This window comes from Schistocerca serialis, chromosome 4 (genome assembly GCF_023864345.2).
Source record: "Schistocerca serialis cubense isolate TAMUIC-IGC-003099 chromosome 4, iqSchSeri2.2, whole genome shotgun sequence".
NCBI lineage: Eukaryota > Metazoa > Arthropoda > Insecta > Orthoptera > Acrididae > Schistocerca > Schistocerca serialis.
This window is the reverse complement of record NC_064641.1, coordinates 469,388,039-469,407,480: the sequence shown is the minus strand read 5'-3', so window position 1 is coordinate 469,407,480 and position 19,442 is coordinate 469,388,039. Positions and strand designations below refer to the sequence as shown.

Genomic DNA, 19,442 nt, shown 5'->3' with positions numbered 1-19,442 from the left:
CCAGAGATTATACACTGAAGCCTCGAAAAAACTGGTATTGGCATGCGTATTCAAATACAGAGGTATGTAAACAGTTAGAATACTGTGCTGAAGTTGGCAATGCCTATATAAGACAAGTGTCTGGCGCAGTTGTTAGATCACTTACTGCTGCTACAATGGCAAGTTATCAAGATTTAAGTTAGTTAGAATGTGGTGATATAGTTGGCGCACGAGCGATAGGACACAGCATTTCTGAGGTAGCGATGAAGTGGAGATTTTCCCGTACTACAATTTTAAGAGTGTACCATGAATATCAGGAATCCGGTAAAACGTCAAATCTCCAACATCGCTGTGGCCGGAAAACTGCAAGAACGAGACCAACAACAACTGAAGAGAATTGTTCAACGTGACTGATCACAGGCATCCATTCATGTTCATTGTGCATTCCAACGGACTTCGACAATTCCAGCAGGACAATGCAACCCTACACACATCCAGAATTGCTACAGAGTGACTCCGGGAACGTTCTTCCGAGTTTAGACATTTCCGCTGGCCACCAAACTCCCCAGGCATGAGCATTATAGAGCATCTCTAGGAGGACTTGCAATGCGCTGTTCAGAAGAGGTCTCCTACCCCTCATACTCTCACGGATTTATGAACAGCACTGCAGGATTCATGGTGACAGTTCCCTCCAGCACAACTTCAGACATCAGTCGAATCCATGCCACGTCATGTTGCAGCACTTATGCATGCTCGCAGGGGTGTTATACGATATTAGGCAGGTGTACCAGTTTCTTTGGCTCTTCAGTGTATGACATACTAAAATGTCAATTCATCATCACATTTATAAATAATATTATATTTTTATTATTCTTGTAATTACAGTGCCACTAATACATCAGCTTTTTAATACTTGTTTCCTACCATACAAATTGACATACAGTGTTCTCCAGGCTAGTCACAAATGTCCTTACAGACTGCTTTATAAGTGAATGCAAATGTGAAATGGGGTGCTTATTATGCAGCCAGTAAGCATCAACATTTGTCTCATTCAGATGGCATTAAACTTTACTGCTTTAAATTACTAAAAACTTTTTTTTCCATTTCTCAGTTATTTGTGTTCGTTTCAAAAGGTTATAACAATCTTTAGGCACTTATTTCACATTTGTAACCTACCGCTCTAAAAAATAATCTATCAGTTAGTTCATAATAAAGTGTAACACAACATACTAACCTGTCACAAAGAAAAAAATATGCCATAATAATCCCCATGCGTGCAAGTGATGTGACTATTACGTACAAATCAGATTCAGCGGCAGCAACTTTTGCACTCTGTTCATTTAGCGGAGTGTAAGTAACTGGTGGTGAACTTTTCAACTGACGCAGCCACCGACGTGTCATTAATCCCACACCAATAATGAAACTAAAAACACCACATAAAATCAATTAAAATGTTATAGGTAGCAATGGTTATTATGAATGGTAAAAAAATAAGTTTTATGTCCTTAGTAAGACAAAGTAATTATGAACCATGTAAAACAGACACCAAAAAATTACAATAATTATGACAATATCAATTATCTTTTTGCGATAAATATTATTATGAAACATTAAAATAATGAATTTATATAAGAAGGCTCCCCCTACGCAGTTAGCAAAGTGAGCATCACCTTACATCATGGGAGAGGGAAAAAGAGGGTGGTGCTGTGAACAGACAAAAATTGATACGAAAAAGTACAAATGCCCCCCCCCCCCCCCCCCCACACACACACACACACACACACAATGGGGAACAGTTGGCAGAAAAGTTGCCTGTGTGGCAAAGCAAACATGCCAAGTGTCACACGAACAAGTAGGAATGAATTATTAATGGTATAAAGGAAAGAGCTAATTGTTGGTACAGCTGCAGTACAGCATACACGTATTAGTAGAGCAAGAACTCTGAAATATTAAGCCTGCTGAGGAATGAGACTGGTTTCAGTATGGTAATCTCCTTATGGACTTAGTGTACTTTTCATGGTGACTGGTATTTCTTCATCTAACAGATCCTTTATAAAAAGCGAGTAAAATTTTCTTAAAAATTAATTTCTGCAAATAGACTGTCACAAACTTAAGACAAAAATGGTAAATTTATTTATTTATTTATTTATCTTACAGCTCGAAACATGTATTTAACATGCATGGGCAATGTTATAATAATTACATTCAGATTATTGATACACAATATAAATAGATTACATGCTACTAAATAAAATATCATTGAAGTATATTTAATATAGCATTCCTGAGGTCAAATCATGTCAGCACCATACTGTATGGGCACTTCAATACAAGCCATTTTTTTTAATCGTTTTTGAAAATTCTACCAGAAAGCTGTTTCAGGTTGTTTGGCAGAGAATTATAAAATATTGCTCCCTTAATGAATGGGGTATTTGTTGTTAGATTCAATCGTCTGCTCACCATATGAAAGTCTGATTTTTGTCTTGTATTGTAATCATGGATTTCCATATTCCTGTTTGTCACTTTTTTGTCTTTTTTCACTAATAATATTGATTGAAACATATATACTACATAGATAGTCATAAAATTAAACTTAATAAACAGGTTTTTACATGAAGTTCTGGGTCTTACTTTTGCCATAGTTCTTATTACTCTTTTCTGCAATACAAATACCCTTTTTATATTGTATTGGCTACACCCACCCCACAATACAATTCCATAAGATAGACGGGGATACACCAACCCAAAATACGCTATTTTTATTGCTTCTATATCTAAATATTGAACTAATCTCCTTAGTAAATACAGACTAGATGTTATTTTACCACAGACATGATCTATTTGCTGATTCCAAGAAAGTCTGTCATCTATATATATCCCTAGAAATTTACATTCTGAACAGGTATTTTCCTGAATGTCCTCATTTAGAACAGTATTTTTATTTGAACTACTTGTCTTAAAATAAATTAAATTAGTTTTGTTAATATTGACCCTCAGGTTTTCTTTTTCAAAATGTGTTTGGGCTTTTTCAACAAAATTCTGTACCACTGAATTTAGGTCATCATTACTACGTGCCCAGCAAACCCCAGAGGTGTCATCAGCATACATAGTAATACAATGACTGGTGTCTAATACTTTTGGGAAATCATTCACGTAGCAAATAAACAAGAAGGGGCCCAAGATAGAGCCTTGTGGCACACCAAAATTTATGTTCCTTATCTTTGATCTTCTTTTTGCAATTACCTCTCCATTATCATACACAACTTCTGTGTATTGTTGTCTATCTTTAAGGTAAGATTCTATTAAAAGCAACAGTTTCCCACTGACACCATTATAAGCAAGTTTACTTAAAAGAGCGCCATGATGGACTCTGTCAAACGCTTTGGAAAGATCTAAAAACACTCCTGCCGTTTCGTATCCCTCATTTATTTTCTCCATCAGACAGTGTACAAACTGTACTGCTGCAGATATGGTGCTCCGACCACTTCTAAAGCCGTGTTGGAAATCTCCTATTAAGTTATTCATATTACAGTGCTCAATTAGGATTTCTAGCATTATTTTTTCAATTAATTTACCAAACACTGACGTTAAGGCAACTGGTCTGTAGTTCTGTGGTTGTTTTCTTTCCCCTTTTTTATATAAAGGTTTAACTAAAGCAAGTTTCAGTTTCTTCGGAAACACACCTTCTTCAAGTACACAATTTATTAGATGGACTAACGGTCTGGCTAACTCACCCTTGCATTTTTTCAGTACAAAAGGAGAGAATTCATCCCATCCAGCTGATCTTTTATTTTTTAGGTTGTCAATTAGCTCTGTTACGTCCTTGATGGTTACTGTAGGTAGCATACAAGAGTCCCTTTCCTTTTCCTTATCATATTTAAACGGCCTCTCCTGTTTCATGCAAGTATCATTTTCAATAGCATCTATAAAGTAATCATTAAATATATTGCTAACTATATAAGGATCAGAAAAATTATCATTATGTATACTTAACTCTATATTATTAATTTTAGTTTTTGAATCAGTGTTCCTCATATCATTAACTACTGCCCAGCACGACTTTGAGACACAGTCAGAATTTCGGATCTGTTTACTAATATGTTCTACTTTCCTTCTCCTTACTTCCTTGCGATACTCATATTTATATTTTTTATAATCCTCTTTATATGAATCAAGACTGGTTTCTCTGTGTAGCTTATACATATACTCCATTCCTTCTTTGAGTCTTTTCGTTTTTTCATCAAGTTTTACACGTTTCACTACTGGAGGTTTATTTTTATTTACATTCATCTTCTTTGCCGGGATAGTAATATCAATATGTCTAGTTAAAATTTTTAAAAATACTTCCCATTTGCTGTCAACTCCCCTTTCTCTATAAACTGATTCCCAAGATTCTTGACCCAAAGTATTCTTTAGAAAGGTGGTGATGTATTCAGAAAATAATCTTCTATTCTCAAATTTTTTGTTTTGTTTAAGTTTATTAAGACAACCAATCACTAATAATTGTCCTAGATGATCAGATATGTGCCCGTTTACAGTCTGTGCCGAAACAACATTTTCATAATTGGTCATCACATGATCTATGGAACTGCTGCTTGACTCAGTTATTCTAGTGGGCACATGACCAAGTCTCTTTAATATCATAGGATCTTATGCAGTCTTGTAAACCTTAGCATTCCTGGCTGTTGCTTAGTGTGTTTATATTAAAGTCTCCTAACATTACAATATTTACTGTATTGCCACCCTTGCTTAGCTTCCCCAATACACTATCCAGTGCTTCCAGGAAAACCTCGAGATTACCAGAAGGAGCTCGATATATACCTAGCACAATAAGTGGAACGGATACAATCATTAACTTAATTATCACTGCTTCAAAGTCTTTCTCGATACAATAATCCTTAACCCATGATACTTTTTCTACAGAACTTATTAGGTTACATTTCCTTACGTAAGTAGCAACACCCCCTCCTTTATGTTCTGTTCTACAAAAAAACGATGTAAGATTATACTCCTGTAACTTATAATACTGAATATTATGGTTAGCTTTTTGATGCTCTGTAACCACGATTACATGTGGAGCTAGATCTGTAACTAAGGCCTCAAATACATCGATTTTGTTACCCAAGCCCTCAACATTATAATGTAAAAATGATACATTGGTACAATCATGAGAGGATATATCCTTCTCAAGGTTAACATTATCACACAAATTGATAGTTTCTAAATTGGGAACACCGAGGGACTTTTTTATCCTAAAAAATCAACAGTCTTGACACTGCAGTGAGGAATTATTTCGGTTTGCTTGCTCTGCAGGCATATATAATTATCACTTCCGTCTTTCGTGTGTATGACATCTGAGGTACAAGGTATCACATTTGAATTATCGCATTTTGTTTCCTCAATAGCTCTGTTGATGTCAGTTGCTAGAGTATTCTTGCCCAAATGCAATTCTAACCTGCACAAGGGCTAATTGTGGGCTGAAAGTAAATCAATAAATGAAACAATACTGTAAATTTTAGGAATTTACATGACAAGAAGCTGAAATGGAAGTCACATTTTACAGATCATCTTAAACATCCAGGCATTTTAAAATTTAGAATTATGGATAAAAGCAGATTTTAAAGATGAAAATGTGAAAAAGTTTAGTTACATTTCCAATATTCATTCACTTAAGTCCCACGGCATCATATTATGGGACAGCTCATCGTGCAAGAAAGTGTTCGTCATACAAAAGCAAGTAATAAACATAATATTTTGTGTCCCTTCTAGGACCTCTTGTAAATAGTTCTTACAATATGGTCTCTCAAGTTTTCTTGGTGCAATTAATTAATGGTGAGTTTCCAGACATCCTGCTTGTAGAACAACTGGAAGGAAACCATTAAGTTCTTTCAATAGTTGAGTATACTGACAACTGCCTCACATTACATTTACTGTCTTACAATGTTTGATTTCCACAATTATCATAATTCAAAAACAATAACAACATTCGTAAATAGAATAGTACAAGGGGAAATGACTTACAATAACCACCACTCAGCCTTAGTGTGGCACAGAAAAAAGTGAGGTATTCAGCCATAAAAATATCTTTGACCACCTACCCAGTATGGTAAGGAATTTTACAGATAATAAGATTAATTTCAAACCAAAATAAAATGACATCTGTATGACAAATCATCTTACTACAAAAAATTTATGAGTACATAATAATATGGCACATGTGATACATATCAGTCCCTCGTTTCAATGAAAATTCACATAAAATTATGGGAAACAAGAAAAGAAGAATTTTGAGCTCAAGGATCAATCAACTTGTCTTCAGGTTTGAAATTATGCATGACAATGACTCCAGTCAAATGGATGAAAGTGAGATAAAACTGAGGCACCTAAAACCTGTAGCCCATCACTGAAAAATACAACACGAAGTTTCATCATAGTCATTACAACCAAAATGATGTGAGTAAAAGAAGAATATATGGACTGGAGACATAATTAGTTTAAACAGTCCGGATTTGGTTGAAGATTGTAAGGAGTTGGCACTGGCAATCCACTAACAGATATTTAAGCATTTGGTAATGGATGTGGTCTGGACCAGGGGATATGTCAGGACAGTCAGAAAGGAGACAGAGAAATTTCAAGTCATTGAAGGAAGCATAATATGGCTCAGGGTGGCGTGGAGCAAAAGACAAATGTTGTCATTCCACCCAATGTTTGAGGAGAGAAAAGGCGGGGCAGTAATTTTCAGATGCAGAGGTGTGAGCATAATACTCAGCAAGATGCTCTGTGATTATGTCTGAATCAGCAGAGACAGTTCCATGTGTAGAAATTCCAGGTACACCTGCAGGGGTCTGACAGCCATAAAGTTGTCAGAGCATAGTCCAAACCTGGGAAGGAGACATTCGTGTTCCAATGGTGGAGACGTAGTGTTCCCAACACTCCTGCTTCCATTGTTTGATGAGTAGGTGGACCAGAGCACAGAGCCATTTAAAGGCAACGAGGTTCTCCAGGGGCTGGTGGCTTTTATGATGTTTGAGAGCCTGCCTACAGCTTCTAATGACCACAGCAATTTCGAGTGACTATTAAGGCACTGACTTGTACCAAAGGCAACCTGAGAAACAAGGGATTGCTGGTAGAATGGAATTTTCACTCTACAGCAGAGTGTGCGCTGATATGAAACTTCCTGGCAGATTAAAACTGTGTGCCGGACCGAGGCGAGGTACTGGTAGAAGTAAAAGCTGTGAGGACGGGGCGCGAGTCGTGCTTGAATAGCTCAGTTGGTAGAGCACTTGCCCACGAAAGGCAAAGGTCCCGAGTTCGAGTCTTGGTCCAGCACACAGTTTTAATCTGCCAGGAAGTTTCAAGGGATTGTTGATTCAGCTGCAGCAATGGTAGTAGTGATGGTGCCAATCACCTCATCGATGTTGCCACGCAACAGAGATTCAACGGTGGTAGCAGAGGTGAAAGCATCTCAGTCAGCCTTGGGAAGAGCCCATCTGAGCAAGCGTCCAGAGGAGGGATGCTGGGGGAGAGACAGGACGACTGGAAAGTGGTCACCACCACACAAGCTGACGTGGACTCTCCAGCTGATAGACGGGAGAAGGTCCGAACTGCAAACCAAGAGATCAATGGCCGAGAACGTACCATGTGCCACATGGAAATGTGTGGGGCACCTGTGTTTAGGAGACAATGGTTGAGTTGAGTTAGTAGGTGCTCGACACCTTTACCATGGCCAGTTACCTTCGTTCAACTCCACAAAGTGTTATGGGCGTTAAAATCACCTAGAAGCAGAAAAGGTGGAGGGTGTTGGGAAACTAGTGTAGCCAGTACATGGAATGTCGCTTCACCATCTGAAGGGAGGTAGACATTACAGACGGTAATTTCCAGTGTTGTCCTCACAGCTTCTAAAGGTGTTTGAAGGGGCACAGGTTTGCTACAGACATAGGTAAGGACATAGACACCAACTCCACCTGACAGTCTGGCACAGTCAGTACAGTTTTTGTAGTACTCCCAACAGCCACAAAGGGCGGGGGTCCGCATTGCAGGAAATCGGGTTTCCTGAAGGGCACTGCAATAAGCAAGTGTAATGCTTAAGGGTTGTCAAAACTCAGCCAGGCAGGAGAAAAAACCACCACAGTTCCACTGGAGGATGCCGCTTTCTGGAGTCGGGGGAGGCATGTAGTGAACAAGGAGAAAGGTTACGCCTCAGCATCATCTGCTGCCACTGGTTGAGTATTTGGATCCATTGCCATTGTGGGTGAGTAGTTGGCAAGATCCATGTCCTCAGGGGATGCTAAAATCGCCACCTTGTCCTCAGTCGCAGAACTGGTAGGGACTGATGGTGCAGGGGCCACTGGAGGGTCCTGTTTCTAAGCAGACTACTTCTTCATTTGCTTGCCCTCTTGCTTCTCTCTAGGAGCTTGCTGGGAGGACTTCTCTGAAGTAGCTTCAGGCATGGAGGAAGACCGTAAAGCCCTTCATCCAGTAGTTTGTGGCACCTTTAGTCACTGGCAAGTGTCCACTGTGGCATTAGTGTAGATCTTGGAAGTGAAAGTCCCAAGGGACCCCTTCTATGCGAGGGGAGCCAGAGGAGGCAGTGCCTGTCTGGCTTTGGAGAGGGAATCAATGTCCCCGATGTTTAGGGGGATATTGCTCCCGAAGTAGGTGCTTTGGGAGCAACAGGTGCCTCCAACCACCAAGGGGGCGGATGAATTAGGGCAGCCCAGAGGGCCTACTGTATGCGGCAGAGTGTGGAACTACCAGCACCTGTGAGGGTGATGTCGAGCAAATGGGGTGCAACCATTCAAATTTACGTTTAACCTCTTGGTAAGTCAGCTGGTCCAGGGTCTTGTACTCCATAATTTTTCACTCCTTTTGGAGTACTGTGCAGTCTGCCAGGCAGACGGAGTGGTGCTCTCCACAGTTGACACAAGTGGGAGGAGGTGCACGTGGAGTATTTGGATGCAGTGGACATCCACAGCCTCAACATGTGGCAATGGAATTGCACCGGGAAGACATGTGCCCGAATTTCCAGTACTTAAAGCACCACACAGGGGGAGGGACATATAGTTTGACATCACAGCAGTAAACCATCACCTTGACCTTTTCAGGCAATGAATCACCCTCAAAGGCCAAGATGAATGCACCGGTACAAATCTCATTGTCTTTCGATACCACACAGACGTGCCGGATGTAGTGAACACCCTGCTATTCTAAACTGTCATGGAGCTTGTCAGTGGACTGCAAGAGGAGGTCGCAATGGAAAATAATCCCCTGAACCATGTCAAGGCTTTTATAGTGAGTGATGGAAATGGGAATATCACCCAGCTGGGCACAGGCAAGCAACCCCTGGGTCTGGACCAGCGATGCTGTCTCAATCGAGACTGACACATTTCTCATTTTGGACAGAGCTGTCACTTCCCCAAACTTATCCTCCAAATGTTCAACAAAAAATAGAGGCTTCGTAACTAGAAAGGAGTCCCCATCTATTCCGCTACAGACTAAATACCAAGGCGAATATGGCTCTCTTCTTTCTGTAGCCCTACATTCCTCCCATTGTGTTGAAAGGGAGGGAAATGATTTAGAGTCATACCTGAGAGCATTACATTCGATCTTACCCTTCTCAGAGACAACTGGTGCCGTTCAGTCACCAGCAAGAGATGACTTGGTCTGCCTCATTGCGGGTCACTCCGATCAGAGGCTCTCTCCATTAAGTGCCTCGCAGCCACAGCAAAGGCCACCTGGCAAGATGACTGTTGCTGGGAGACTTGATGCCCCAAGAAGATGGGCATCTACTCCTTGGCATACATGGGGAGTTTGCAGTTCAGGCATCAGCAGTGAAATCCCTGTGTTGTCAGGGAGCTACCACCAAATGGGTACATGATGGCCCCACCACAAGGGACTGGCTACTGAGCTGAATATTGGGTGCAGAGAAATACAGTATCGTCATGGGAGCAAAAGAGGACAGCAGCAAGTGGAAGAAGGGGATGTAACCCAGAAGGCACCCTCGCCCAAATAGCTGAACTGTGGATGGAGTCGCAAATCCATGACAATAAGAGGCGCAGGAGAGCTACCAGCACGATGGATATCTGATGCACTGCATAAGGCATCCTTCCCCAAATGGCCAGCACTTTGGAAACATGGATGTCAAACCTGGAAAGGTTAAGCCGAAAGGTTGTAGACTCCTTTTAGTCACCTCTTACGACAGGCAGGAATACCTCGGGCCTATTCTAATCCCCGGACCCGCAGGGGGGGAGGGGGAGGGGGAGGGGGGGATGACTGACAGGTCAAGTGTGAGCTTTTTCCATAAACAAACTGTCAATGCATCAGTATGCAAAAAAGGACAGCATTTGTAGGGGAGAGATACGTTAGCTGCAGAAACATCAATACAGTTACTTCACAGATTTGTACAATCATAGTGAACCATTACCAGTGACACTTGTGACACAATACAGGGTTCCGATGGGAGGAATAATCCTCGTGACCAAAAAAGCTGTACAGAATACTACTTCACTTGCAGTCAATAAAGGAGGAGTTTATTACTCAACAGCTGAAATTGAAATTTGGGTAAGTTCCTATGGGACCAAACTGCTGCGGTCATCAGTCCCTAGGCTTATACACTACTTAATCTAACTTAAACTAACTTATGCTAAGGACAAAAGGACAAAACACCGCACACACACACACACACACACACACACACACACACACGCACACGCACGAGGGAGGACTCGAACCTCCGACAGGGGGGAGCCGCGCAAACCATGTGGCAAGGCACCTCAGACTGCGTGGCTACTCCGCATGGCTCAACAGTTGAATGATGGCATTATTAATGAGAGTGATAGCCACTGGGGCCAGTTGTTGTCATCATGCCCAAACAAAATTCATCAGATGAGATAAGAAAATACAGGTTCTGTCACAACTATGGTTACTTAAATACAAGAACTATTATGGGTGTATGAGGCCTCCTCAAAAAATTCGAAAACATTTGTAATCTTGTACCAATAGTGTGTTGGAGCAAAATGCAGTTGGTATTAATGCACAAGCCTGTGTTTAATGTGTAACTGCCTGAATTTTCATTGTTGTATGTCTGTTATTGTTCAGTGCTGTATTGAGTACAATGTCATGTCCTACAGTTTGCAAATTTTGAGATGGCAGAGTTAGAGGAGCAACACGTCTACATTAAATGTTTTGTGAAACTCAAGTAAACCTTTACAGATATAGACAAAATGATGAAGGAAGCCAACAGTGATGAGTGCTTATGCCGTACTCAGTATTATGAATGGTTCACATGGTTTAAAAATGACTGGACAGAACTTAAACATGACTATCGTTCAGGATACCCTTTGATGTCTACCGATGACTCTCATGTCAGGAACGTCAATGAAATTGTACATGTCAATCAAAGACTGACAGAGATTGCAGAAGAACATAACATTTCAGTTGGATCATATCATGAAATCCTGACACAGCATATTGGAATGCATCATGTTGTCGCGTAGTTTGTCCCACGGCTCATCAGTCAAGACCAGAAAGACCTCTGCCTCTCAATCTGTGAAGAGCTTTTGGATCGTGCAAATGAGAACAAGATGTTCCTCAAGAGAATCACAACTGGTGATGAGATGTGGGTCTATGGTTATGATGTTCAATCTCCACAATGAGTCAGGAAAGATTCTCCATGACCAAAAAACTTCTTGTCCGGTTAGGTCAAATGTCAAAGCCATGCTGATAGTTTTCTTTGACTTTGAAGGATTAGTTCATCACGAATTCATGCCAAGGGACAAACTGTTAGTCGATGGTACTATTGGGACGTATTGCAATGCCTACGAGAAAATGTGAGAAGGAAACGACCTGAAACGTTGAGAGACAATTCGTGGCTCTTGCATCATGATAACACACCCGTACATTCATCCTTGTTGGTGAATGACTATTGCACAAAAAATGAAATCACTGTCCTTCCTCATCCTCTGTAATCTCCAGATATGGACCCTATTTACTTTTTTTTATTTCCAAAGTTGAAAACCCCACTGAAAGAACGAAGATTTGTAATGGTAGACAAGATAAAAGAAAATTCACAGATGGCGCTTGGTGAGATCCGGCAAGAGGCATACCAAGATTGCTTCTGGAAGTGGAAATGGCACTGAGAGTGATGTACCAACTGTAGAGGGGAGTGTTTTGAAGCAGACCATACACAATAAGTAAAAGGTAAGTGTAGAAAAATTTTGTGGAGAAAGTTCCCAATTTTTTGGACAAACCTCATATATCATATACCTAATATCACAGATACAATGGACAAACTGGATCAATGCAAGTATTTTAGAACAATGTATCTGAAATGTGGTTCCAACCAGTTGGATGTAGTGTCAGAGGACCGGCTGAAGACATAAATTACCAATATCAGCAGATGACTTTTGAGTTAAAGAATATACCAGCCACATTTCAGTGATCATTGTATGTGTTTTGAGAGGGTTAAAACTATACTAGTGTATGCTCTATTTAGACGACACTGTTCTTACTAGAGATCTGAAAGAGCAGTTGCAGCAGCTGGAAGAACTGTTTACAAGGTTACATTCAGTGCACTTAACACTACATACTGGAAAGTTTCATTTTGTGTTGGCAGTAGTGAGCTATCTAGGGAATTTAATTGACCATGACAGCACACAGAACAACCCAAGGTTGGTATGTGCCGTCCATGGTTTCAATCTGTGAAAAACCTGCTTTCATTTTTAGGTTTATGTAATTATTATATGTGTCACACATACTGCGCAGATCCTCCCCTCTCCTCTTAGTTCATCCCCTCCTTCCCCCATTCCATCCATCTCTCCTGCCACCATGTGCAAGTTTCAACCCTAAATGTCAAGGAAGAAATTAAAAATAAAATATTTTGGGAGAAAATAAGCCGCAAACTGATTGAGAGGAGAAATATTACCAGAAATTTAGTTGCACTTACACGTAAGATATAGTTATATGTCATAAACATTTGTTCTAACATATATAACACATTGGCACCTAACGTACCAGTACCATGTTTTGTCTTATTCATTCTCAGATGTCCCTTAAAAGCATCCAAAAAGCAAGCATGGCTCAGTTAGCAAGCAATGCCTCAGGTCTCCGATTACAAACAGTGGGCAGTCGCTCAATAATCTGTTGCATTGTCATCTAGCCCTTTACTTGGCAAGGAATCACTAAGCCCTTAGGAAAGTTTTCTTTGGGCATAATTTTTCTCTTCACAATGATGCAAGGGGGTAACTTTTCCCCATCAGCTATAACATCACAGTTATTAAATTTTTTTCATTCCAGTTCCTCTTAATGGGATACTTTTTGCCCCTTCATGTCTACTGTTATATTATTCACATGCCAAAAAAATACTGGCATTCTGGCATCATTCTCAATTTGACAAAAAGGGCACAAGGGGCGCTTTCACAACTGGATGATGTACCACTGGTAGTCATTCAGTTTCTCCTACAAATATTCTGGCATTCTCTGTGCTAGCATATTATTTTGTCACAGAACGTGGCCATTTCTCCACACAGACCAATGAGACCAGTCAAAGTTAGCGCAGAATTCTTCTTGTGGCACATTTAACACTATTCTGCTTTAGAAGGCTTTCCTTGGATTATTTCTTAACAGATAGGCATCCCATCTTTCCTCTGATTTTGCACAATGGAAAGCACCTTAGTTTCAAGTTACAGATATTTGCTTCAGTTTGGTCCCCTGAATGATTTTCTCATTGAAACTGCCTTCTTCCATTTTTCTCCTGAAGCAACCCAACATCACACATTAGATTCATCCAGTCCATACTTTCTCCAGGGCTCTCTGTTGGTTGAGGTTTTGGCATAAAACACAATTGTGTTTTAAGCTTGCATCGTAACTGTGCCAAATTCCTTGGCTTGATGCTTTTCACTCTATGTGATTGTTCATATTAGTATAAATCAGGCTGTTTTACCATTATCCAACTGAAAATAAATTATGAGCTAACAACACAATACTGGCAGACCTATACAGCATTAACGCCAATAAAATATTGTTAAAAAGTTTGCGGTGTTGCACAATAAAATGCCTTGCTGCCAGTTTTGGTTACAGATCATAGTTGTATTGCTGCAAATGAGCATAATTTTATAACAGCAAGCATATGTAAATAGACAATGTAGTGAATATAAGCTGCACCTTAACTTCTCGAGTGCAAAATTTGGATAAAAAGTTCACCTTATTTTTGGGCCAATACAGTATCATACATAACTAGTCAATTAACACATTTGTTGAAGGTTGTGAAATTTCAGCCTGTGGCTGACTGTCAATCTACATTCAAGGGATTGAAAATGGCATTAAACAAATAGCCTGTGTTAATATTTTGGTGATCAGAGCAACCAAGTGGAGTGATGCACTGCGAGTCAGGAAGTAGATGCCAATGAGCACACCGTAGTGCATCAAGGCAGTTAAGTGGAACAGAATCACTCAACTACGGAGAAGGCGTTGTTGAGCTTTATCAATGGAACTAGAACCTTCCACCCTCAGGCAAACAGGAGAACTGAGGGCATTCACCATATCATCAGTAAAATGTTGAGTTATATCTGAAAAAGTCACCACAAGGACTGGGACAATTATCTAGCATGTCAGCATAAGGCCTCCCTGTATGTGGTGGTAGAGGGTAGGGAGATGCTATCATCTTTTGAAATTATTAGACCCACAACTAGGAAAAATGAGGAATCAATACAAAATTCTGCCAGAACATTAAAGGGTGTGAGGAAGCGGCTGAAGAAGGCAAATACTAAATCCCTCAAAAGGGAGAAAAGAAGTTACCTGAGTATATGACTGGCCAATGGGTCATGTTGGAAAGACCCTATACACCACAGGCAAAACAAAGAAATTTCTTACCCATTACCAGGAGCCATAATGAACTCATAGAGAAGGCAATGCCTGTAAATGTGAAGTTTCAGCATGAACTTCAACTGTCCACTTAGAAAGCATCAAATCATTCAAGGGTACCCTGGGCACATTACTACAAGTGTCAGTGCCATCACCTATAAAAAAAGCAAAAAAGTAAAAAAAAGAGAATCAAGGAGACAGAAGCTAGTATGCAGAATGGACAAGCAGTGTCGTATGCATTTGGGTTGCACCAGTGAATTTAGGGTTTTACAATACATAGAACAGCTTTGTGGTAAACATGTAAAACCTATTTCATTATACTAGTTTAATGGAGCTATTATAATTTGTTAGTATGAGGTAATTTCTTTTACAATTGTTGTTACAATTTCTTGTGATGGGATTGACAGACAGTATGGCGTGTAATTGGAATGCTACGGTAATGGGGTGCTCTGTATGATTATGTATAAGCATTCTTGAGGAAGGGGGAGGGAGAGTAAAAAACAATTCCTTTCCCTCATGGGAAGGCTACCATACAGGACAACAACAATGTGTGCAGTAATTTCGATGACACTACAGTTCTTCAGAGGAGTAATAGTGGACACAGTATAGGATGAGCAACTCCATGAACGAGTGCTGTTTTCCAGGCCGGAGGATGATGTGTTCTGCTGTGGATGATGAAACTACTAAGGAATGAGATTTGGAGGCTGAAAGAGGCATTCCCAAGATTGCATCTTAAAGCCAGACAGAAGGGAGTATTAAGAGAGATTCAACGGAAGTATTACGGTTTGCGGCTCTCCTACAAATGGCTATGAGTGCAGTTGCACCAAGTAACAGATTCAGCACCACACTTATTACTGTGTCAAAAGATAGGGGCAGCTAAACACAGGTGGGATATTCTTGAATACAATATTCAGAAAGGCGGATACCAATGATATGAGGGAATTTAGGTGCATGTAGGGACAAGTGCAAAAATAATGAACAGCAACAAGGCAGATATGGACTGGTATCTCACACAATTGATAAATCTACAGCAAGGCATATTGAACAATACTAAGACAGCATGGGAATTAACTACTGAACTAATGGGATATATGAGGAAAACCACGGGCAGTCAGTCAAGATCTGGACACAATACAAACCCAAGTTTACTAGATGTGAGACTTGCCATAACAAGACTTCTTTCACTAGTGGATAGCATACAGAATGCAAGAGCGGAAGTGACATCATTACAAGAAGCGGTCCACTATGCCGTATATAGACAACTGAGTCCTACACTGTTATTACCAAGGCAGTTCTTAGCTGGTCTGCAAAGGGTGCAGAAGGAACTAACAGTAGATCTACAGTATATGGTGAAACTTACAGAACAGAGCTTGTCATTCATTGCTTTACTACATCTCAACAGTTGAAGTCAACATCTGCAGAGACAGACTTCATACATAAATCTGATTCCCATTAGCAAGTGGTGATGCACATTACAAGTTTTTTACGATCCATCCCTATCCAGAAATATGAGGAAATATATGCAGGTGAAGACAATGGCCATATTGTTAATCTCTAAGGAAGCTATGTGCTGATGTTGATGTGTGAGCTCTGATTATGCTAAACAGAAAGAATTACCATGCCCGAAAGAATTACCATGCCCAGCCTATAAGGTAGAGATTGACATGCAAGCATGCGAGATACAGTTATTCTTATGTAAAACAGATGCCAAAGAAATATTCTGATGCTGCTCTTGTAATTCTGAAGGGTTGGTATGCAGTGGATTTACTCTGTGTTTGCTCTGGAGAAGTCACACCCATGCCCGAGGGAGGACTCGAACCTCTGACGGAGCAGCCGCACAGACCGAGTGGGACATTAATTAATGCTACAACCTGTGTTATAGCAGGGACTACACATTCAAACTCCCAGCTACTATCACTGGGACAACCTGTAATGTATCTGACAGAGCCTTCATTGTACTGACTGGAGAAATAAATAGATTTATTCCTGACTCAAAATCTACCTTATTTAAATAACATCCTAATACCACACCTCCTCCATTCACTGGATGAACTAATAGCCATACGGAAAGGCTGTATTACTGCTGAGCAAATTTTGTCGCATGTGCTGTAGTACCATGAGGAATAGCGCAATAGGATTATGACCATAAGTGTCTCAATATCTGGTACCGCTGTGGTTCTGACCCTGATTTGTGTAATCTGTGTCTACTTCAAGTGGAAAACCACCAGTGCTATCCAGCTTCCAGTGCACCAGCTGCCAACAGACTCTGCTAACCACAGAAAATAACATTTAGTTAAGCAACAGCCAATGAATAATGTGGCTTATGCTAAGAATTAGTGTACGAGTGTAAGAGGAAAAATGTTTTATAAATTAAGATAGAAATAAAAGATATGTTAAGGTATTTGCTGCCCAGAAATAAACAGATCACAGTCCAGAGACCAGACTTACTCAGAGGTGCACCAGCAGGCACCTACAATAGAGGCAATAGCCTCCCATCTGCTGAAATCCTGTCTCTGTATCACTGTTAAAAGGAATGTTTTATTAATGGCTTGCTGATCAGTTACAGTCACCACAACCTCTTCAGCCCACATCCAGACAAGGAAGTGGCACCATTTCCTGACCTACAAATGGCCAATTCCTCCACCACTGTTTGGGGTCAACTTCCAGTTCCAACAAATAGGCCTTCCCTTCAGTGCTAATGGAGAGAGAAAATTTCTACATTACTTTCATCAAACTAGTCTTGCCTTTCTTCTTTCTGAAGCCAAGAATCTTATCTATGGTTCTACACTGATATTTGACAAAGTGATCAATTTTTTTGATCCGTCCAGCAGTCATCAGTGTACTGTGCAGCATTTGTAATGAGGACATCTTGCTCATTGCTTTGCCATATTTTGAAACATCTGCATCTACATCTACATGGATACTCTGGCAAATCACATTTAAGTCCTGGTAGAGGGTTCATTGTACCACCTTCACAATTCTCTTTTATTCCAATCATGTATAGCGTGTGGAAAAAACGAACACCTATATCTTTCCGTACAAACTATGATTTCCCTTATTTTATTATGATGATCATTTCTCCCTATATTGGTCAGCGACAGCAATATTTGGAGGAGAAAGTTGATGATTCAAATTTCATGAGAAGATTCTGCCGCAATAAAAAACACCTTTATTTTAATTATGCCCACCCCAAATCCTGTATCATTTCAGTGACACACTCCTCCTCATTTCACGATGATACAAAATGTGCTGTCGTTTTTTGAACTTTTTTGGTGTACTCCGTCAATCCTACCTGGTAACGGTCCCACACCATACAGCAGTATTCTAAAAGAGGACGGAGAAGCTTAGTGTAGGCAGTCTCTTAAGTAGATCCGTTACATTTTCTAAGAGCCCCGCCAATAAAACGCAGTCTTTGATTAGCCTCCCTGCAACATTTTCTGTGTATTCTTTTCAATTTAAGTTGTTTGCGAGTATAATTTCTAGGTATTTGGTTGAATTTACAGCGTTTAGATTTGACTGATTTATCGTGTAACCACAGTTTAACTGATTTCTCTTAGCACTCATGTGGATGACCTCACACTTTTTGTTATTTAGGGGTCAATTGCCAATTTTTGCACCATACAGATATCTTTTCTAAATCATTTTGCAATTTGTTTTGATCTTCTGATAATTTTCTAGTCAATAAATGACAGTGTCATCTGCAAACAACCTAAGATGGCTGCTCCCATATCATTATATAGATAAGGAATAGCAAAGGGTCTATAACACTACCTTGAGAAATGCCAGAAATCACTCTTGTTTTACTTGATGACCTTCCATCAGTTACTATGACTTGTGACCTCTCTGACAGGAAATCATGAATTCAGTTACATAACTGAGAAGATAATCCATAAGCATGCAATTTCACTACAAGCCACTTGTGTGGTACAGTGTCAAAAGCCTTCTGGAAATCCAGAAATACAGAATCAATTTGAAATCCCTTGTCAATAGCACTCAACAGTTTGGGTGAGTAAAGAGCTAGTTGTGTTTCAAAAGAACGATGCTTTCTAAATCTGTGCTGACTGTGTGTTAATAGACCATTTTCTTCTAAGAAATTTATAATGTTCAAACACAACATATGTTCCAAAATACTGCAGCAAATCAACATTAATGATATGGGCCTGTAATTTAGTGGGTTCTACTGCTACCTTTCTTGAATACTGGTGTGACCTATACAACTTTCCAGTCTTTGGGTGCGGATCATTTGTCGAGTGAACGGCTGTATATGATTGTTAAGTATGGAGCTACTGTATTAGCATACACTGAGAGGAATCTAACTGGTATACAATCTGGACCAGAAGACTTGCTTTTGTTAAGTGATTTAAGTTGCTTCACCACTCCAAGGACATCTACGTTACTCATGTTGGCAGCTGTTCTTGATTCAAATTCTGGAATATTTACTTCGTTTTCTTTGGTGAAGGAATTTCGGAAGGTTGTGCTAAGTAACTCTGCTTTGGCAGCGCTGTCTTCGATAGTATCTCCATTGCTATCACGCAGAGAAGGCACTGATTGTGACTTCACATATGACCAGAATCTCTTTGGATTTTCAGTCAGGTTTTGAGACA

General features: G+C 40.1%; 1 protein-coding gene across 2 annotated transcripts in view; it reads right to left on the bottom strand.

Moving 5' to 3' along the window:
- Positions 1 to 19,442, bottom strand: part of LOC126475117 (N-acetylneuraminate 9-O-acetyltransferase) — a 243,231-nt gene that overhangs the window by 111,059 nt on the left and 112,730 nt on the right. For both annotated transcript variants that reach the window (XM_050102705.1, XM_050102704.1), the window contains one exon: positions 1,214 to 1,402. In XM_050102705.1, the coding sequence (XP_049958662.1) occupies positions 1,214 to 1,402 (189 nt within the window). The remainder of the gene's footprint in view (positions 1 to 1,213; positions 1,403 to 19,442) is intronic.